Source organism: Xiphophorus maculatus, chromosome 9, assembly GCF_002775205.1.
Source record: "Xiphophorus maculatus strain JP 163 A chromosome 9, X_maculatus-5.0-male, whole genome shotgun sequence".
In the NCBI taxonomy this organism is placed as follows: domain Eukaryota; kingdom Metazoa; phylum Chordata; class Actinopteri; order Cyprinodontiformes; family Poeciliidae; genus Xiphophorus; species Xiphophorus maculatus.
The window spans coordinates 25,313,221-25,334,432 of record NC_036451.1 but is presented as its reverse complement, the minus strand read 5'-3'; the positions used below and the strand labels follow the sequence as shown (position 1 = coordinate 25,334,432).

General features: G+C 43.0%; 1 protein-coding gene across 6 annotated transcripts in view; it reads left to right on the top strand.

Annotated features, from left to right (window-relative positions):
• Positions 1-20,335, top strand: part of LOC102221655 (lipoma-preferred partner homolog) — a 180,268-nt gene extending 159,933 nt beyond the window's left edge. For 5 of the 6 annotated variants that reach the window (XM_023339732.1, XM_023339735.1, XM_023339731.1 and 2 more), the window contains 3 exons: positions 11,183-11,361; positions 14,859-14,979; positions 17,561-17,689. In XM_023339732.1, coding sequence (XP_023195500.1) covers positions 11,183-11,361; positions 14,859-14,979; positions 17,561-17,689 — 429 coding nt within the window. Of the gene's footprint in view, positions 1-11,182; positions 11,362-14,858; positions 14,980-17,560 lie in introns of all 6 variants that reach the window. The other variant, XM_023339730.1, reaches the window with a different exon arrangement.
• Positions 20,336-21,212: the final 877 nt, after the last annotated feature.

Genomic DNA, 21,212 nt, shown 5'->3' with positions numbered 1-21,212 from the left:
TGTTCTTCGGAGCACCACAACACACCCAAAGTTAGTCGATTCCCAACCAGATGTACTTTTATAGAATGCCAAACAAACGAAAAGATAAACTGTGAACTGGCTGTGAAGCCACTTCTATTTCCCAGCTCTTCCTACAGACAGACTGCAGAGCTGATCTAATCTGGTACCAATCCGGCTAACTGCCTTGTCTGACTGCGTCAGATAACCACATCCCCTCATTTGAATACAAGAGATAGAAATGAATAGAGCTGTGAACAGCTCCCTGCCGCTGAGGTGATTGCAGAGTTTACAAGGTGTGACCGAATCAGTGTTACTAAACATAACGAATCATATGCTGACTTTGTTATCGGAATACAACGTTGTCAAGCTGTTACAATCACAAACGATGTATTTTTATCCAGATTTTCTGTGATTGACAAACAAAAGAACAATGTAATTTAAAGAAAAGAAAGCAAGGATTTTCTACGTTTTTACAAATACAACTTGACGAAATAAAATAAAAAACACAGCAACGAACTGTCTTTGAGTTGCCTATTAATTAATGATGAAGGCCTCAGAGAACGTTAGTGAGCAAACAGGATTACGAAGACCAAGGTATATAGCAGACAGGTCAGGGAGAACTTTGTGGATAAGTCTAAAAATCTTTTTTCAGAGAATCGGCAAAGAGGCCCGTTTTAAATCTCCAGTAGCTACGGAGATCCACAGAAGAATCTGTCAACGAGGCAAATGTTACTCATGGACTTCATAAAGATTTGCATAAAGATTTGTTCTTTATGCAAACAAACATGCTCTGCTCAGATGAAACCAAAACTGAACTTTTTAGCAAAAAGACAAAGACTTAGGCTGCACATTTGCCTGAACGCAACATTCCCAAGTTGAAATACTGTGGTGCTAGCATCATGGTAGCCTAGTAAGAACCAGGCCCTTGTTCTATTCTATTTGCTTCGTCCAAAGGTTCTGGACTCTCAGCTAGTGAGAAACAATTTATTCCTGGAGACGAGGACTGTGTTGAGGTTTTAAATTTTACCCAATCACTAACATTTGTTCTTGATGTATCTTCCACCACTGCCATTGCTAAAACTACAGGCAGACTTCTACTAAAACAGCGCAGAAAAATTGTCATAGTTCTCAACTTCTCCTTCTCTTTGCTGATTGGCCCTGTTAAAATTCTGCTGGAAGAATCGAGTTCAATGGGAGAAGTCCCAGACAGAGCAGTGAAGGGAGATGAGAATCAAATGGAATTGCATGGGAAGGCAATGGCCAGGTTAGCATCATGCTATGGGGATTCTCTAGCTAAAAAAGGGGCAAAGCTGGAAGGAAACTCTGTAAAAGCCCTCCTTTCTATATGTCTTAATTTGTATAACTTAGAATTTGTAACACATTTGTAAATATTTCCATCATCTGATCGTTGCAGAACTTTCTAATGTAGCAATGGAAACAAAACTTTTGTGACAAAAGTGCTTTGGTTGCAGGACTGAGTTTGCTGTTTGGGCTGCGATGAGTGCATGCGGAATGGGATTGCGTGCTTATGTTGGGGTTGGCTTCATCTCTTAGCAAGGTGGCGGAATGTCAACTCAAAAATCGAGCTCCAACGAGGGCAACATCATCAAATGATCCATGTATCAAAGGCAAGTTCCCCAGGCGAACCAGGAGGGCCACAGACAGGGTGCCAGCTGTATTGGGGGCCCCTAGCGATCAATGTCCTTCACAACACAGGACAATTGACTCTCCAAACTAGCAATTGGAAATCCCCCAAAAACTCCCCCTCCAACCGCCGCTGTCATTGACGACGAGGACGTAGGAACCGATGAGTGTTTTGGAAAACATCCCTACTCTACTGGAATCGGCAGAAAGATACAAGTTGGGGAAAGTTTGTAATGTAGCCGCGATACGCTACTAATCGGAAATGACTGCACTCTGCCCACACGTCTATCACGTCTCCATGATGGATATCCAGGTAGTCAGACCCCAGAAACCTCAGCCGGCGCGGTGCGTTCAGGGCCCTCCGCGTGCTCGCCGTACGGGGCGAGAGGCCGCGGCAGGTACACACCTACACCGCTTTTACGCTCGTTCAGAGGTTCTGCTTTCTGCTGACTGTGTCATCAAATATTCATGGCTCTCTGCGTTAGCTCGGCGAGTTCTAATTGAGTTCTGTATATTCAGACGTGATTAACTCGGTCTAATTCCTCAAAGGAGAGAGCCAATTAGATAGCACTCGCATGAATAGGGTTTCACATCTTCGTGTGTCTCCAGACTTGCCAAGACAATTATGTGCGTGTATAATTTGTCCTGTACAGTGGGTGTGAGCCCACAGAATTGAAGCAAGTCATTACTTTTTATTACTGACCCCGTGCTACAGGAAATGCAGCTGTCCTATCTATTACAGGCGAGTGAGGGGGGAAGCACAGAGGGTGTTAGAATACACAAAGCAGTGCAGCCTTTTTCAGGGTTTTTGTTGCTGGTTTGCTCTGTTTTCTTCATCTCTGCACCAGATTCACAAAGCAAACTGCACTAAAAACAGACCATAGTGATTTTGACCTATTTTTGGAGTCAGGTCTCTGTTGACCTCTCTTTAGTCACAAACAGCAACTACATCTGATCAAGAAGAGAGATGTTTTTCTTTATCAGAGAACTAAAAGATCTGACCTGAGAAATCATAACATACAACCTTAAGAACATCTGACTGAAGGAATCCTGGAACGATGCTTTTAAACTCAATGATTGATGCTGCAGATTGTAAAACCCAGCAGAAAGACACATTCCTCTAAATTGGACATACAAACACTGAGTGACATAAAAAATGAATATGTATGTAAATTGTTGCATATTGTATATCCAAATATACTCAAATAATAATTTATTAATGCATTATTTCTTCTTCTGTAAGGTAAGCTATAAAACACAATACAATTGTGTCTTTCTTACAAAGTAAATTCATTCAACATCTGTTTTTTTAAGCTGCCAATATAAACCTTACACAATTGTAAGGTTTATATTTTGTATTTTTAAAAGAGCAACATTATTATTATTATTTTTTTTTTTTTGCAAAAATATCAGGCAATCCTCATTAGGGATGTACCGATCTACTTTTTAAATTCCAATACCGATAGCTGGTCCGATACAGGGAAACAGAGTTGAATTGACATAAAATGTTTCTCCTTTGTTAAAACACAGACTGTACTGAATTAAATATTTAGTTGATAAATCTCCACCAGTACAACACGCTTAAATACACCAAAAGCATCACAAGTTTGTTCAAACATGTAAAAACAACTTTCATTTGATCAGTCAGCGCCATCAGGTGTATAATAGCCAATGTAAAATATAAATAAAGAAACCACCTTGGTCAAACGTAAAAAAAATAAACTGCAATAAACCTTCTTTCAAATGGTTCAGAAAGGGCAATTGGGGCAATTAGGAATCCTAAATATAATGTAAAGTTAAGAATAAAGCATGATGTCACTCAGAGCACAAAGCATAGAACTAGACTGACTAGATTTGCCCTTTTGGATCGACACAATGCCACCAATACTTGATCTAGAATTTTTTCCAGTATCAGGATCGATACTGATATTAATATCGGATCGGTGCATCTCTACTCCTCACTAGTAAGTAATACTTTACACCTAATGTGAGATCCTTCAAACTGCCTTTAATTTGTTCTAATTATTTCAGAAGTAGAAGCAAATTGAGTTTTGCAAAACACTTTAATAACTGCAAACCCATTGTTTCGACAACAGACGTGAGCAGATTTACGCAGCGGGCCATCTTCTGTTTGCCTCCTGAAGTGTTTTTGTTGGTCCAACACCCCAAGCGGCCCTCGACAGGAGCAAGCAGGAGAGGAAAATCTCTGTGACCCACTGCTGACCCACCACAATGTCACTCCAACTCATGGCATGCGCGCGCTACTGCCGGGGTCTTTGTCAGTTTCTCTCTGTAACCAGAGCAGGAGACATTGCCCAAAGTCCAGAGGGGTCGCATTCTGCTGCGGAGCCTGAATTTAAGGCAGACAGGCAGGCCAACTCAGACAGAGAGAGAGGGAGAGAAGGATCTGGGTGGGGAGAGAGGGGCCCTGCTGCCACCTTTTTTATTTTGAAGAAAGGCCTGAGCAAGTCATGAGCTGCATGTCAACCCTGTCTCTCCACGTTGGATCTAGTTTGATGTTATCACGCAGCTAGAATAAGATGTCTGAGTGAACAAGTAAAGCACGCGGCAGAGCAGAAGCGCAGAATGCAAACATCACCGGACGTGTGCTGTTAGATTAGTTTGTCCGGACGGCTGTGAAAGAACTTCAAGTCGACGGAAACAGGATCTCAGTTGGCTGGGACTCCTGAGATGGCTCCAGCGGGGTTCTTTCACTTGGGAGGCTCTGGCAAGACGCAACCCCATTCCTGCACTCGCTTGGTCATCTATAAACCGGTGTGAATTTCTCACACTGACACAATGAGCCGAGCCAAGCGTGGCAGGCACACCACACTCGGAGATAAAACCGTTCCAGGTCAAAGACACCCAAACCTCGGATCGCTCGTCCGGACTGAGTGGCGTGTCACAAAGCCCTCCGTCCGCGACATCCGCAGCTGATGGTTTTAAGGTCACTGAGTCCTCAGAGTTAGCAAACCATTAGTGGAATCGCTTTCCGCTGCATGACATGCTCACTCACACCCACACGTAAACAAAACAGCACGCACACCTCGACTATGGGCAGCAGACAAGAAGATTCGAGTGGGTGATTTACATAACACGCTCGTCAAAAGACAAGATTTTCTAAAGGTGTTGATTCCTGTTTGCGTGTCTCCATACAATCCTGATGCTTAGACTCACCGCGGACGGATGAGTGGACTTGGGGTGTCGGAATCGCTCTCTGGAAAGCAATCAGATATAAAAGCTGCACGCCAAATGCCAGAGGCTGTGTATGTGAACACATCAGGACTCTCAGGTCAGAGTCGGGCTGCAAAACATCGACCTGGACCAGCTGAAACAATGCACTCCTAAACGTCTCCACCTCTATGGCCAGAGCAGACCCCGGATCAGGAAAGGGTGGTGCTCCCACAATACTTTCACAAATGTGTGAAGGTTTAAAACCGGCTGAGCTTCCCTCAACCAAAAGCAAATTTCTGGCATTTTCCTCTGGCCAACACCGCCGTGATTTGGCTTCAGAACGCAGTAACACACCCTTTAACCCCTACATGTGATAAATCCTTCTCCTGCTCAGCGAGCGGACTAAAGGTGGCTCCCGAAATCTCTGTCCATTTGCTGCATTTTCTGCATTTCATGGGGTTTAGGCAAAATATCTCACAAGCTGCTTCTCACAGTTGGAAGCTTCTTTTGTTGGGGGGAAACTAAGAGTTCAATCTTAAAAGCATCATTAATGTTTGAAACCAAGAGACTATTTTGTCAGGTCTGCTTCTGAAAAATGCATTCACTTCAAATACTTAAAGGCATGCAAAAATATATTTCCTTAGTTCTGTTAGTTTTCTTCAGTGCTGGAGGACAGGGATGGGGTTATTCAGAGCTACTTATTGAAACTAAGCATAATTGAGGATGCATTTATTTTAAGGACAAAGGTTTTGAATGAAAAGTAAATGAATAGCATCAACATTTTTACTGATGAGTAAATCACCACTAAATAGATGAAAGCATCTATCTAAGATATCTAACGTACTTTACAATGTTTTTTCTCCAGTGATCTTCCAGCTTTGTTTTGGTTAGCTTTAGCTAATGTGTGAATTCCAGTTTTAGCCAGTTTTAGCTAATCTCCCAATACTAATTTGACCTAGTTTTAGCTAATTTGTTAATACAAGTTTTTACTAGTTTTAGCTAAACTAGAGGAGCCTTTGAATTTGGACTGTCGCTATGACATAACTAGCCTTCAAAATATGTGGCCCCTAACTTGGACACATCAGTATCTTTAACTAATCTATTGATTAGTGAAAGATGAACATTTCAGCTGGTTTGGTTTTCTCCACAATTGATGGCTTTGAAAATATTTCTTTCTAGTGTTCTTAAGATTTATGTAATTATTTATATGAAAAGCAAACTTGACACGACAGTGCATGTTACAGCAAGATAACTGTATTTATTTAATTATATAAAGCAAGGAAATGTATTTGAAAATTACATTTAGTCTTTAGAATCTCATGTTAGCGAGGTTAGCATGACTAACTGTATGCATTTATTTTTGAGCTTTAAAAATGACCAGCCACTGGTCAGTGCCTAAAAATAATCCAGGTCTGGTAATCATTTGGTTTGACACATCTTTTTATATTTTCTATATTTCAAATTGTACCTTACTATTGTAAATTTTATCGTTACTTCACTGCTTTTCTAAATTTGTTGAATATTTCTCCAGTGTTTTCTTTCTAACCTACACAGCTGTGTTTCCATCAGTTCCTTACTTTCTATAGTTGAATGATTTCTCTTTTAATTCCTGGCTGTTTTACCAAAATAACTTATTTGTCCATTTACTTGGTTAATATCTGTTCTTAGACACTTTGTGCTACACTACGCCGTATGAAAGATGTTCCACGAATGAAGTTTGATTGGCTGGTCTTGGCCGTTGACCAAAAAGATTTCCTGTTTCCAAACTTTGCCCAGTTGACCACTAGCTATCTACTTTTAGTTTTATGGTGACATGAATATATGTCTGTATAATTAGATCTTCTTATAATTTAGTGTCACTGTATTTATGCTGGCTTGAACTGATTTCTGAAAGACTCGTAGAATTAGATTGAAGCGTGCAACAGCAAAAGTCGCCTCCTAATGTCCGAGGTTGGCGGTGCAGACTAGCACGCTGAAGCATCTCTTTAAAAAAAAAAAGTATTTCCACCGAATCCTGACTCCATCTCCTTGTTGCTGTTTCTGCTTTGAAGCATTTTCCTCTTTTTCTCCCCCCGCTCCTCATCCTTTACAACGCCTGACAGGTTAATGAAACCACCTGTCATGTTGCAAGCTTCCACGCTTGGTAATTAAGCCTGTGATGGTTTTTGGGAGAAAGGATTTCTTTTTTGTCCTCCTTGATTGGCCCACATTAAACAATAAAAAGGGAGAGAAGCTGCTTGTCAGGGTTTGTTAAATCAGCAGACACCTTCCCTTAGGAAGTAAGAGGGTCAGTGTTTTGACTCATAGTTCACCAAGGAGTCAGTATCCGTTGTTCACTCCAAAGAAAGGCCAAACAGCAGCAGCAGAGCTCCATCTTTCATCAGACGCTTGTTAGATATTACTGAGCTGCCTTCACCATGGTGTTGTTAATTCGCACAGCCTGGCCTGGCGCTGACCGTCACATTCTTTGACACACACACATACACACGCCGTCAGATCATCTGTAAATTTGGACCACTCTGAAGTTGACCGTGCCAGGACAGGAATTGCGTGCGTTCTCGCCGCACTCCGGCCTCCCTTCAGCCCGACTTGGCCGCACGGAACAAAAAAGGGAACAGATAGGTGTAAAACCTGTGTTGATAGTGTTGGCAAGCAGCTTAATCTCAGCAATATGCTCCGTCACATTCCCAAGTGTTGACTTGTTTCTGCTGCAAGACATCCTTGGTTCAGGCCTGGGTTTTACCAGCGTTGACTGCTGTGGACTGTTTCTCTTTTTTTTTTTTTCTGTTGCATTTCTGATCAGAGGGGAAGAGAGTGCGTTCTTATTTTAACCTCTGATTGAGTGTAGGTTTGTAAAATCATCAAAGCTTCTCTGTTTGAAGAGTCAATCACATTTTCCATCTTTTACCCTGGTATTATTGATTAATGAAGCTCTACTTCGTGTAAAAACTGAATATATCAGGAATCTTTTTGATCTTAATAGGTCTAAGAGATGGGCCAAACAAGCTATATCTGGCCAGTGCAGATTTCTGCTTGTCGTCTTTTCGTAGGAAATATATGACATAAATGAAAATGGATGTAGTCCAGGTTGTGGTTCGAGTTCATCATCACATGTGTGCTTATACACTGAAAATGTTTTGTGTCTGATTTTTTTAGTATTAGACCTTCTAGTCAAAGGACAATGGGCAGATTTTGAAATCTAGCTGATTTATTGTTGCTTCTCTAATAGGTCTAATAGGAAGGCGGAGCTTGGCCCACCCAGGCGTTTTGAAAAGCTGAATGGTTGCCATGGGAGATTAGGATTTTTCACACATGCATGAAAGAATAAAAGCAACACCCCAGATATGTTTTTGATGAGTGAATAACATCATAACATGATGTAAAGCTAAAAAAGGGCAGATTTTTACATAATACTACCCGTTTAAAATAAAATCAAAACTAATAAGATAATCACCAGTTAGTAACTCACAAGAAAGAGTAAGCATGCTAGGTTTAACTTTCCATCACATCGAGGTTTTCAGCCTTTTTTCCACTCTCTTTCCCCCCTTCATCACATTCCTCATGTTAACAGACAGCTGTGTGCTACTCTGTACCAGAACCTGTTATGAAATATCGAGAAGCCGAGCCGGACTGTGTCGAGTTTTCGAGTGGAAAAGGAAACGGCTTAAATCAAGAGAAAGGGGGCCACAATTGACTTTAACGCACTTCACTCACCCCTCGGTTCAGCAGGAGGCTGTCTGACCTAAATTCACTTTACCTCATCTGCCTAGACATTTGTTTAGCCTTCTGGGCAAACACTTACACAAATGTAGGAAGGAGGGAGAGAGAGGGAGAGAGAGGTGGAGGTGGGGGGTGGGGGTTAAGAAGAGAATACATATGCTTGAGTACATCACACGGAGCGAAGTGGAGGGAGGGGTTGGGGGAGAAGCAGAGGCTGCATCCGGACATGTGCAGACGTATACAGCCCTCTAGTGGCAGACTGCAGAGGGACGGCGCCATGTGAACGCGAGGGCACGCTCTGATTTATGCAGAGCCACTCAGACCGTGAGTGGGAGCGGAGCCCAGCCAGAAGGACCGGGAGCACGCGCACGTTCCTCTGTTTTGACATCAGAATCGTGGAGGGGTGGAAGGGGCGGGGGGCTTGGGTAACAGAGCAGATAAACGTTACCTAACCCCCAAACAAGACGAGTCACGAGCGAAAGCCAGAACAACAGGAGCCGCAGCAGCAGCACGAGCGAATTGAGGTCATAGAATCTCACCATCAGAAGGAAACGAGAGGAATTTTTCTTTCTCTCTTTTTTTTTTTTTTTGTCTTTTTAGTAGCGAACTCATTACAGTGGCCCGGAGGATCTGTGTGCTGTGAAATCATATGCTCCAGTTAAGCTAAACAAGGGCAAGGTATTCCCACATGAAGGCCAGATGAGAATAAGGAAGTAGGAATGCAGACAGACGAGTTAAGGATGGTTTAGTGCTGCTTGGCCCTGGTGTCTTACTCGCGTTCTCAGGTTGTAAATATGCCCCCCCAACACACACACGCCCACACCCCCACACGTCCGTACACACACACACCCCTCATCCCCTCCATCTCTCTACCTCCGAGTGTGTGCACGCGAGGCAAACCTCCAGGGTTTGGAGCAGCGAGCTCATTAAAGGCTTTATTCCACTTCCAGGATCGCGCAGAATTGCAATATGGACATTGTTTACACACAAATGTTGCCCTGGGAATAATGTTTATTTCTATTACCATCTTGGAGGCAGAGGAGGAGGGGGTGCGGGCGGTGGAGGGGTGTTTGGGAGTGTGTGTTGGGGGTGTGGGGGGGAGGTGAGGGCTTGTCTGCACACATTGCTTTTCATGAAATACAGCCTCTCCAGGAGTGCTTTGAAGAAACGGCCGTTTTTCAAACCGCTTTCTTCTCCCGCCTCGGGTCGTACATCAGCCCCCCCCCTCTCTTCTTGCCCTCCTTCAACCCCTCCGGTGCCACACCATCATGTAGCCAGAATCTTATCAAGAGGCTGCTTTACGTAGCAGGGAGAACTACCCTCGTTCCGACGGGAATCAGCGTTTCCCGCTCATTAGCATGTAAACTATAAATGTCAGTGCGCGTGAGACGCAACCGGAGCGAGGGGGCGTGGGGGCGGAGGGGATGGGTGCTAGGTTTACCTCGGCCGAGCGGTCACATAAGTGTCATTTTAAACGGCAGGGCCCCCGCGAGCGCATCTGGGAGGCAGCGCGTGACGCAGCGCAGTGTTGCTACACACCCGAAGCTGTGTTTGGAAACACTGAGGCAGCTTGCTACTACGGCGGGGGCCAATGGGAGCCACTGAACCGTGCTCTGTTTAGCCCAGCCAAGCGCACAGACAGAGGGAGAGGATGGGGGAGCGGAGCGGAGGGGTGGGGGTGGGAGCGATGCAGAGATCCAGGAAATGCCTGAACGAGAGGCTGCGACAGCGGGGGCCCATCAGCTCACTCACACACGGCCTCATCAGGCCACACATTGATCACCCTCCCATGATACACCCCCCCCCCCCCCCCTAGCAGCGCCGCCGCTTAGAGAGCTAGTCGTTATTTATGAAATATTGAAATAACAAATGGCCTCTCTGGGCAGATATTAAGAAGAGAAATGCCACAGATAAGTCAGAGGCGGGCGTCAGCCACATCACCCCCCCACACCCCACACCCCCACTAGCGGGCTGCCTGCCCAGTCGCCTGGCTGCAGAAAACCTGCAGTCATCACAAAGTGGAAATATTTACAGCGCTCGCTCTTGCATAAGCCAGGATGGAGTGAGGGAGAGAGCGGCTGAAAAATGACTGTGTTTGTGTTTGGAGGTTGAGGGGAGGCGCTAATCAGATTCCTTCAGCTTCAGAGGCATTTAAGGACAGCTCAGGCAAAGGCCTACTGTGTTTGTTGCAGAAGCAGAGGGTGCGCCAGCGAGATTCAAATCATACGTTCCACGTTAGAAGATGTTGACTGAAAGCTGCTAGAAATCTGAAGCAGCTTTCAGTTTTTGTCCTCTAATCTGGAGGAAACTTCTAGAAAACTACAAAGCTGCTGAAACACTGAGTTCCTTTAAATCAAGGGTAAAAACCCACCTGTTTACAGCTGCCTTTAGTTCATAGTAACTTGAACATTGACCAACATATCTGATGTGTATTGACTTGAGGATTTTGATGATGGCATTTGACAAAATGTAATGTTTATTGCAAGCGTCATAATTAGTTACGATGTTGTGTTTTTATGATGTAAAGCCCTTTGAACTGCATCGTCGCTGAAATGTGCCGTACAAATGGACTTGACTGTCAGCCAGTCATTAGACGATTAGAGGCCTTTGTTGCGTAACGGTGTGTGTGTGTTTGTGTTCGCAGAACACTCTGGAGACCTGCAACATCTGCAGTAAGCCGATCATGGAGCGCATCCTGCGGGCGACGGGCAAGGCCTACCACCCTCACTGCTTCACCTGCGTGGTGTGTCACCGCAGCCTGGACGGGATCCCCTTCACCGTGGACGCCTCCAACCACATCCACTGCATCGAGGACTTCCACAAGTACGCAGCCCGACTGGTCCCAGTGCAGCATTCATTCCTCTTAGCAGGGTGTCCGCGCAGCTTTAAATAATCTTTAAAAGGCTTAAACTCACGCATCCAAAATTATCACCTTCAAATGTCTTAAATTCATTTATTTTTATGTTTGCCTTAAATATGCTGATCACAGGTCTTACATTTTGCTGTTGCGGGGCTAGTCAATCTTTTATTTATTTCGTGGGATTTATTAGTGGGATTTATTTTCCGAGTAGGTACGTCAGGAGACTATGTAGGCGTTTCTAAAGGAAAGTATTTCTCAAAGACCCGATTGGATGAGCAAGCTGAAGCGTTGCACGATTGGACGAGCACATCATCCTGGCCGCTTGTCAAGGACCACACCTGATTGGACAAAATTAACGTTTGTCATTTGACTTTTCTTTTTCTAAATATCGCTAATTTACTTCTCTGGCATCAGGCTTTGATTAATTTATTTAGTTTCACGAGCTTTCTGTTGTAACCGAGCGTTTCAGAAGACGGCGATGCAACGGGAAGCAGATTGTGTTGGCCCGCCTGACATCAGCGGCCATGACAATTTCTTCCACCTATCTTAAGACAGAGCTTCCGGTTACATTTCAAAATAAGAGTGTCAACATAAATCAAACTGTTTGGATAAAAAGTCGTGGTTTTTCAGAGACGTTTGTAACTGTGGAGGTCTAATTGTTGACATTTTGCCATTTCGTTATAGAACAAAATCCATTTTGGTTAATGAAATAATGTGAAAGTAGTTAAAATCAAAATAATAAAGAAATACAAAATAAATTGATCTCTGTTTGCAAACGGTCAGCTGCACAAAACACTTCTAAGCAGAGCTTCTACCTCAAAAAGGTAAACATATAAACATATTTACAGACAAAGAACATTTCTTTCTTAAATGCAAAGTGTTTTTTGTTTTTTTACAGTTTTGACTTATTACTGCTCTGAGTATGGTGAGTCTGTCTACTCAGTGAATTAGTTGATGATCATTTCAATAATCGATTCATCCTGATTAATCCGATTAATCGTTTCAGCCCAAAGCAATTCTTTGAAGTTTGTTGGTATGAAGTAACAAAATGCAGCAGGAATATTAGTACATGCAGGGAATCACCTGTGATTTTGTTTAAAAATGTTGCTTCTGAATGTGGGACTTTTTTTCTCTCAAACGTTCATGACCTGAAGCCCTGACCAGCTCCACGCCGCTCCGCCCGCCGGACGTTCCAAACACTGCCAGAGTATCTGGGTCATTTTCTCGTCAACATTTAAACACAGAAACCCTTCGTAGCGCTCCGACACGTCACTAGCTGCGGTGCCGCCCGTGCCAGTAGTGCAGGATCTCCGACTTCCTTGAAGGGAATTACGGTCAACGTTTTGAGAAAGCCATGTGATCCTTAGATGTGGACATGAATTTAATGGTGCATTCCTGTCACTGTATCAGACATCAGTTAATTGCGTAAGCAGCATTTTTACCAGAAATGTTTTTCTCCTCAGTGACCAGAAGGGAAACCGCTGGCTTTCAGTCTGCGTGTGTGTGGGCGTGTGTGTGTGTGTGTGTGTGTGCACACAGTATGGCACGCTGTGTATTTTCACATAGCACGTATGACCTCATCAGCCGGGCCTTTGTTTCGAGGAATCTTCGAGCCTCGGCCCGTGCTGTTGCTGCACGGCCGTGGTTCCCCCACAGCCACACCAGAAGCCTTCACTTCCTGACAGATACTGAATGACAATCTGGAATAGAGGAAGCGTTCGCCTCACTTCTGGTCACTGAGCGGGACCTACATTTTCAGACAGTTTTTTTTTTTTTTTCAGATCCTCATTGCTATTGTTAGAAAAACTTCTTCTCCGCAAGGCATTTCCAGAGTTACACTCGTGAAGTTTTGTTCTGTAAATGAGGCTCCGAATGTTTGCTATGCACAGTCGGTAAACGGAGCAACTTTTTTTTCTAAAGCTACAGAGTGAAAAGCACCTGCTGTGCCGTCTGATTTGTGGGAATATTTCCACATTGTTTCATTGTTGGTGAACAATGAATTACACTGAGTTTCAAGAGAAAAGAAAACAAATGTATGCTAATGTACAAGGATTTGTCCTTTATAAATCCTGTAAAGCAATAGTAAAGCAAAGAAGAAAAAAAAATTTGTCTTAGCTGAATTTTACTGATTTCCACTTTTTTTTTTTTTTGCATTTTGTCACAAAACAACCCCAAAGCTGTGTGTATTTTATTGTAATTTTCCGCAGCACACCAACACAAAGTAGTGGAGAGTTGCTTGGAAAACTCTAATTAATTGTTTCATCTGCATTCAGCCACTCAGGGTCAATCCTTTGTTTCCACTGTAATTACAACTACAAGTCTCTTTAAAGTACATGTGTTTAAAGTACATGTGTTTAAAGTACATGTGTTTAAAGTACATGTGTCATTATAGTACATTTAAACTAGTGGTGGAACGCTACTGAACATTTTAATTAAGTAAATTGCAGGGTCTGCAGTTAATCAAAATGAATCGTATTTGAATTGGAAACTACATCTCAACAAAATAAACATTTTCAATTCAAAACCCATTTTGCTCTTGAATGGGTTTTGTTGCTCAACAACAAAAATATTTCTTGTTTGGTTATTTAAGTTATTCAGCCATCAGGTTGGCAACGACGTTCCCAACATTAGCGTTGGGGACGTCTTTGTCGCTGCTACATGGTTAGCATTGAGATGCTATTGTATGCTGGAATAGCTTCGCTGATAGTTTAACTAACTTGCACACAACAATCGTCTTTTCCAGGGTCCCATCAGATTGTTTTTTTGAACCAAAAATGAACCTAGTGGGCTGAGAGAAGCGGCTCTGTCCTGAATTGCTTGCGCATCAAGTTGACGGGCGTATCAGAAACACACGAGTACAAAGGTTCCTGCTTGGGAATTTTGTACCCAAAAAAAAAGAAAAGTAATTCAATAACTTTTTTTTTTTTTAAATGCACTACAAAATTCATGTAATTAGTTGAAACTGACATGTTAATTTAAACCATTTCATTGTAGCTCTGACTGCACAGGTGCATCTGAATAAATTAGAAAACTATCGAGAAGTGAATTAAGTTCACTGAGTGAATTCCATTATTTAGATCAGCTACACAAACACTGATGTTTTCAAGGCTTTATGTCAGTTAATTATTACTTTTTTTTTTGTTGCTTACATCGAATGAAACATTTAAGATCAGAATATTACATCAGGCCAGTAAAGTTGGATTATATTAAGGGGGTATATGCATAAAATAGAGTTTTATTTGTAGAAGATTTTTCACGCCCCACACATCACCTCCCTTCATGTTTACAATCATTCACTCCTTTGTGTTGGTCTGTTGAGTAAAATACCAATGAGATACACTTTAGTTTGTAGTTTTAACAAGAGGTGTGAATCTCAGAGTTTCAGTTCGTGCTTTATCATCATCATCATCATCATCATCATGTGCTGCTGTTCTGAGCTCCTCTCCGCTGTTTCTCACAGGAAGTTTGCTCCGCGCTGTTGTGTGTGCCATGAGCCCATAATGCCGGCGCCGGGCCAGGAGGAGACCGTCCGCATCGTGGCCCTGGATCGTGACTTCCACGTGAAGTGCTACCGCTGCGAGGTACGTGTGTGTGTGTGTGTGTGTGTGTTTTTCTTTGCCAGGTATCCGCAGCGTGAAGCCGTCAGCCTGAACTCGCAAGCTCGTCCCCGAGTCACCCTTTCCAAGGAGAGACGAGTGAATCATCGCTCTTCTTTCCAGCTCCGAAATAACTTTCGCTCTCTCCCGGGCGACGTTCACGAACTCACACAGTAACCATTCTGTCAGAAGCCCGCGCGATTAGCCGATAAGTGCCGCCGAGACAATGTGTGCCTGGCTGAAGGAGACGGAGTTCATCACGTTGTCAGAGAGCCGCGCTGGTGCGAGCGCGCGGCGCTGCTGGCAGATGGAAAGGTCAGAGGAAAGCAAGGCAGATTAGTTCAGCTGAAGAGGCTCAACAAGAGAAGAAGTTTGTCACCAGGGAGCCAGAAGAGGATGGAGGAGACGGCAGGAAGGAGGGAGGCAGAGGTCGACTGTAGGCTTTAGTCGCAGACAGTAGGGATGTTAATGACAACTCTACCCTCCTTCTACTTCCTGAACAAAATAAAACTAAAAAATTACTTTTTTTTTAAGCAAATAGGAAACAGTTTTTCCCATGGAATTGATGTGCATGTCACTGAATGTTGATATATTATCGATTTAGTAGCTGACTTCAAAAACATATTGTGTAGATTCAGTACACACAGACATATAGTTCAGGTTTTGGGTTTTCATTCACTGTAATAAACTCAGTCTGTGCGTAATAAACCCAGAGAATACACAAGATTCACTTCTTTGCATTGAATTACTGAAAACAAATGAAGTTGTCATGTTCTAATTCTAGAGGAAATGTTTTCTTCACAGCAGGAAAGGATGTGCTTTATCATAAATACAGCTGCAGCGCTCGTTTTTTGTGCACCTATGCGGAGGTCTTTATAGGACTCAGGGTGTCTGTTGTCTTTTCGTTATTAGAAAAGGTCAGCTGAGGTAAACCTGGAAGCTTCCCTCCAGTCCTGCTGCTCCGATGTTCTCCGACGCGATCAGAGATGGCAGACGTTGCTCTGCACTCTGATATAAACAGACAAGGATAAGACGTGATTCATTATGCTGTCATAACATAGCTAGGTCTTTTCAGGAAACACTTTTTTTCTTTTCCTCATAATGTTGTCAAAAAACAGCGGAGAAGGCCAAGGTGCTGCACAGTGAATGACAAAAAAAGGCAAATTGAAAATCCAGTCTGTAAATGCTGCCAAGGTTGCAGAAAGATTGAACTGACAGACAAGTTCAGTGCACTCTTTAAACGCTGTTTACACTGTAAAACTGAGTCACGATAACAAGCACGCGTCAGGTTTCTGAGTATGTATAGAAAAACTGGAGTGTGGAGAAGCATTTTTTTCACTGACTTAAATTGTCAGATTTAATAACTAGATTAACACGATTAATTCTAGTTGTTCAATGCCAGAATCAGGAGAGAGAAGTTTTGAATCTTACTCCCTTTTGCCTTTAAAATGTATGTTGGGCAAACATTTTCAGTGTCCTCACAAGTTTACTGGAATCTATATTAAATATTAACTATGTATTTCCCAGCCACATAGTGACATGTTTTAACACAATCAAGTAACTAAGTTACTATCAGTTGTTGTTTTTCTGTGTGTACAGTACAGACCAAAAGTTTGGACACACCTTCTAATTCAATGGGTTTTCTTTATTTTCATGACTATTTATAAGGCAAGAAATCCCACTTATTAACCTGACAGGGCAGGTTGACCTATGAAGTGAAAACCATTTCAGGTGACGACCTCTTGAAGCTCATCAAGAAAATGCAGAGTGTGTGCAAAGCAGTAATCACAGCAAAAGGTTGGTACTTTGAAGAAACTAGAATATAAGGGCTATTTTCAGTTGTTTTACACTTTTTTGTTTAGTGCATATTTCCACATGTGTTATTCATAGTTTTGATGCCTTCAGTGTGAAGCTACAATGTCAATAGTCATGAAAATAAAGGAAACTCATTGAATTAGAAGGCGTGTCCAAACTTTTGGTCTGTACTGTACATCAAACACTGACTTCACATCACAGCCATATCTGATGCCTTGAAACTGGCCTCTGTCTCTTTAAGATCCACCTATCCTTTCTGACACTGCGCCTCATCACATCACTGAAGAACACAAAGTGTGGACTGAAAAAAAGTGTAGCTTTTTCTACCTGCTGTACATAAAGCATCATCAAAATCAAAGCAGCAGAATCTTTTGAAAACATATCTAGAAACGCCAACTAAGTTTGTAGACAAACTTGTAAAAAGAAAACAAACCCTATTTGTTATAATCTGTCTAGCAGATTATTTCTATACATTTTGCAATAACGTCTGGGACAGTTTATCGTCCAACAAAATGTATCATCCCAACAGGCTTAGTGGTTTGTATAATGAGCTCAGCAAAAGCGCAGTTTGGTGTTTAATTGTTGCTGCCACTAGTCTGATGAGCTCAGCTGAAGACGTAAGGTCCAGGGCGGAGGTTTAGGTAAATGGGAGGAGCTTCGTGAAAGCAAGTGTTTAGGCTCACCCTGAATGGTGGCCAAACACTTCCTGGAGTTCGAGTCATCTTCCTAACAGTGAGCGTGTGTCTTGCAGGGCTGCGGCTGTCTGCTGTCTGAGGGGGACAACCAGGGCTGCTACCCTCTGGATGGACACGTCCTCTGCAAAAACTGTAACACCAGCCGCATCCAGGCGCTCACCGCCAAGGCCACCACTGATCTCTGAGCAGCCAGCCCAGCCAGCCGCCCCGCTCAGCTCCACTGTGATTACCCAGCAAGCGCTCTCTTCCTTCCTCCTTTCATTCCCACATACCCATCCATTGAAGCTACACACACACAGACACACACCTGTATATCCCTCTGTATTTATGTTCACCTTAAGATACGAGAAACGGCATCACGTGTTCACCTTCGACACGTAGCACCGACGCGGTACAACCACTGCAGGGAAGCTTTGTGTTATTGAGCTTCGCTTTAAAGCCAGCTTCTAGTTACAGGAAGTGAGCTGCTGCCTTTCATATTCACGCCCAACCTATCAGGTATCAATCAGAAAATAATACATCCCCCAGTGTTATTATAAGTGTTATATGGACTTCATTTAAGTCAGGCTGCATGAGTTTTTGTTATTCATCAACCCAAATGCTTTTCCGTCAGACTTTCCTCTTAAGATCCAGTCAGATAAACCCAGCAGGTGAGGTCATGGTTGGACATGTTTGGGTGCGTGTGTGTGTGTGTGTGTGTGTGTGTCTCTGAATGCTGGCCTTTTTTTTTCTTTTTCTCTTCCCCCCAAAGTGTTTCTAAAATTCAGTGCAGAAACACCAAACATTAGGGGGTAAAAACGACGAGTCGAATTCAACCCCACCGCCACATGAACCGACACCAAAGACCCGGCGATGAGCCTCAGCGTTTCCTGTTTCCTCGGTTTAATATGCAAGTGTGCTAAATGCTGTTTACTCTCAGTACAATCAGTTCCTCTGTCGGGAACAAAACGTTTGGTGCCTTTATGGCCCATTATTTTCCGACTCTCTGCTGTATTCAGTAGGTTACCTTCAAGTGGCCTAAATGGTAAAATCATCCCACTTCTCTTCAGATGGATTCAAACTTCTTTCTATATATGTGACTGTAGAACCGCCCCCTTTATTTTAAGAGAGTTTTAAGAGATAAAAATGAAAACACTCCTATGCAATTTTCAACATTAAGTGCATCGACACTTTAGACAAATTAAATGATGAATAAGGAAATATTTTACGTGTACATATTGGAATTTAAGTGTCCTTATAGCAAAACCTTAGACCCACGCTGATGTCGGTACGCTCTGCTGTATGTCGGTATTTAGCCTCAGCTTTTATATGTAGTGTTAGTTTAAAGTTGTTGGGAGAACAAGGGACGAAGAAAGATTTCCTGAAAAGTTTTTTTTTTTTTTTTTTTTTATCACCATCTTTAATGTGCCAGATGAACAATTGGTTTCTTCTTTCTCTTCAGCCTAATTGCTCCAGTTGGAGTTGTGAGTATTTATGACGGGGAGTTCACGGTGCCGTGTGAAGTTTGAAACAGTTTTTATTTTGTTGGCTGAGTGTTGTTTCCTAGAGGGGGATGATCGGGTTTGCCGATGAGTGATCGTAAATCAACAATTAAAGAAGCAATCCTGATGAGTAACACTAGAGCGTCCCGACGGACGGCTGACTGGAAAACTTCACAGGTTGCCTTCAAGCAGCAAACACCGGGGAAACTAAAGACCAATAAAAGCCATTTTCTGATTTAATTCTGGAAAAACACTTTAACTATAGTATTCTCTTTTCTTATTATTTCTTTCACCTATTATGTTCTAAACGACAACAAAAAACGTCTCTCTGCAGTGCATATGGCGTTACTGTAGATGTGATTAGGCCGTGGCGATATCGTTACCATGGGAACACTTTGGAAATAACTCTGCTAATGAGACTTTTACCTAACTCTCGAGTTCTGCCTTGATTTGGCTTTTCCTTAAAAATAAATAAATAAACCCTAAAAAACAGCATAAACTCAGAAATTGACATGTGAGGCTTCTCGATGTCGGGGCGAGAAGGCGGCAGGTCGGTGGACAGAATGAAGCGCCTCAAGCAGGAAGGAAGCGACGGCCGCTCCTCCAAAAGGTTAGGCAACCTGAACCCCCGGGTCCTCAGGGAGTTCTACGTCAATATTAGGGCCCTTTTCTTTTTTTTCCCCCCGACAACCAAGTTCTTCGTCGCATAGAGAAACCAAACACACTGCGACGTTTTGGTTAATAAGTGTCCATGTTGCAGAGCTTTGAGACACAGTTCACAGTCAACTAAAATCTCCTTTTATTTTAAACCCAAACTTCAGAAATCTGAACTATCCCTTTAAAATAAAGAGGAGTTTTCTGCTTTTCAGTGTGAACTAAATCATGCCTGCACGTCTGTGTCGGCTGTAAGAGCAGGTTATCTACAAAGTGTCCTCATGTCTTATATGTTCTCACTTCCTTTAAGCATTATATAGTTTACAGTGCGACACGAGACCTCTGAAAGAGACGCTGTGAAGATTGGTGGTCTGTTCTTATTCTTCTGTTGTCGCCTGTAAAAAGTGCCTTTTATCAGAGCAGCATCAGATCACGATGCCGTACGTCTGATCCAGCCGTGCCTCAAAGATTTGGTCTTGTTTACTTGTTTTCTAGCCAAAGTAAATACAGTTTTTTCTCGTTTTGGACGCTTCGGGCCACAAGCAGCTGATTTTTTAATTATTTTTTTTGTGTTGATCAGAGTAAATTCTTCCAGCCTGTTGTCAGACCAAAGCGTCTGGTCTGAATCTGCAGACAGGGGGCCGTCATGTAGTCCTGTATTTCTTTTCCTTCTTTAATAAAAGCTTTGCAAAAACATCGTGTCTCCTTGTTTCTTTTTAGTTTTCCTCTAGCGTTCTTAATTATCCTGAAGAAAAAAAAAAAGTATGCTTGGTTTGTTTGGGGGTTTTTTATGTTTTTTTTTTCTGATCCGTGTCCAGCAGGCCCCAATCGCCCTCCCCTGCCGCTTGTTAACACTTGGCCTTTTGACCCGCAGCCCGTCGGATCGGGCCGGTTAATGAGCAGATTTTCGCCGTCTGCTCGTCGTGTTCCCCTGGATTCTGCCTGCGACCTCCTGCTCAGGCATCCTGCAGACTAAAGAGGCTCCTTTAGTACAAAATGAAACCGCTTCACGTCTTTCAAGAGTCACTAAAAAAAGCCCTCAGTGGACACAAACACTCGCTCTCACACTTTGTTTTGAACATCTGAATGAACTGATCTGAGAGAAATCCGACAACTTTCATCTGCTACGACGCTTTAATTAATTAATATACATATATATAATATGTGTGTATATTACACAGACTCCTTTTTTTTTCCTAGTAGAGAAGTAGCCGACACAATCAGGAAATGCACTCGGCGATAAAGTTTGCACACTGCTTAGATCAGCATGATGGGATTGTTAGAATAATTTAAAGACCCATTTTTTTATTTGTTTATTTTTTTATTGCTGTTGCCTCTTCAGGAGCTGCTTGATTTAATCCCTTTCGTTTGTCATCTTTACTCGCAGCGTTTCGTTTCCTCCTGCAGACAGAGGCGGCGATCGGAACCGTAAGGACGGGGGGGCCGAACACGGGGAGCCGCGGTGGGGTCGTCTGGGGGCCGACGAGGGAATATGAGATTAAAATCCAGCCTCGTTTATCTCCAGCTGACCTGCTGCTCACTTTAAATGCAGCGGTTACGTCACAGAGCTGTC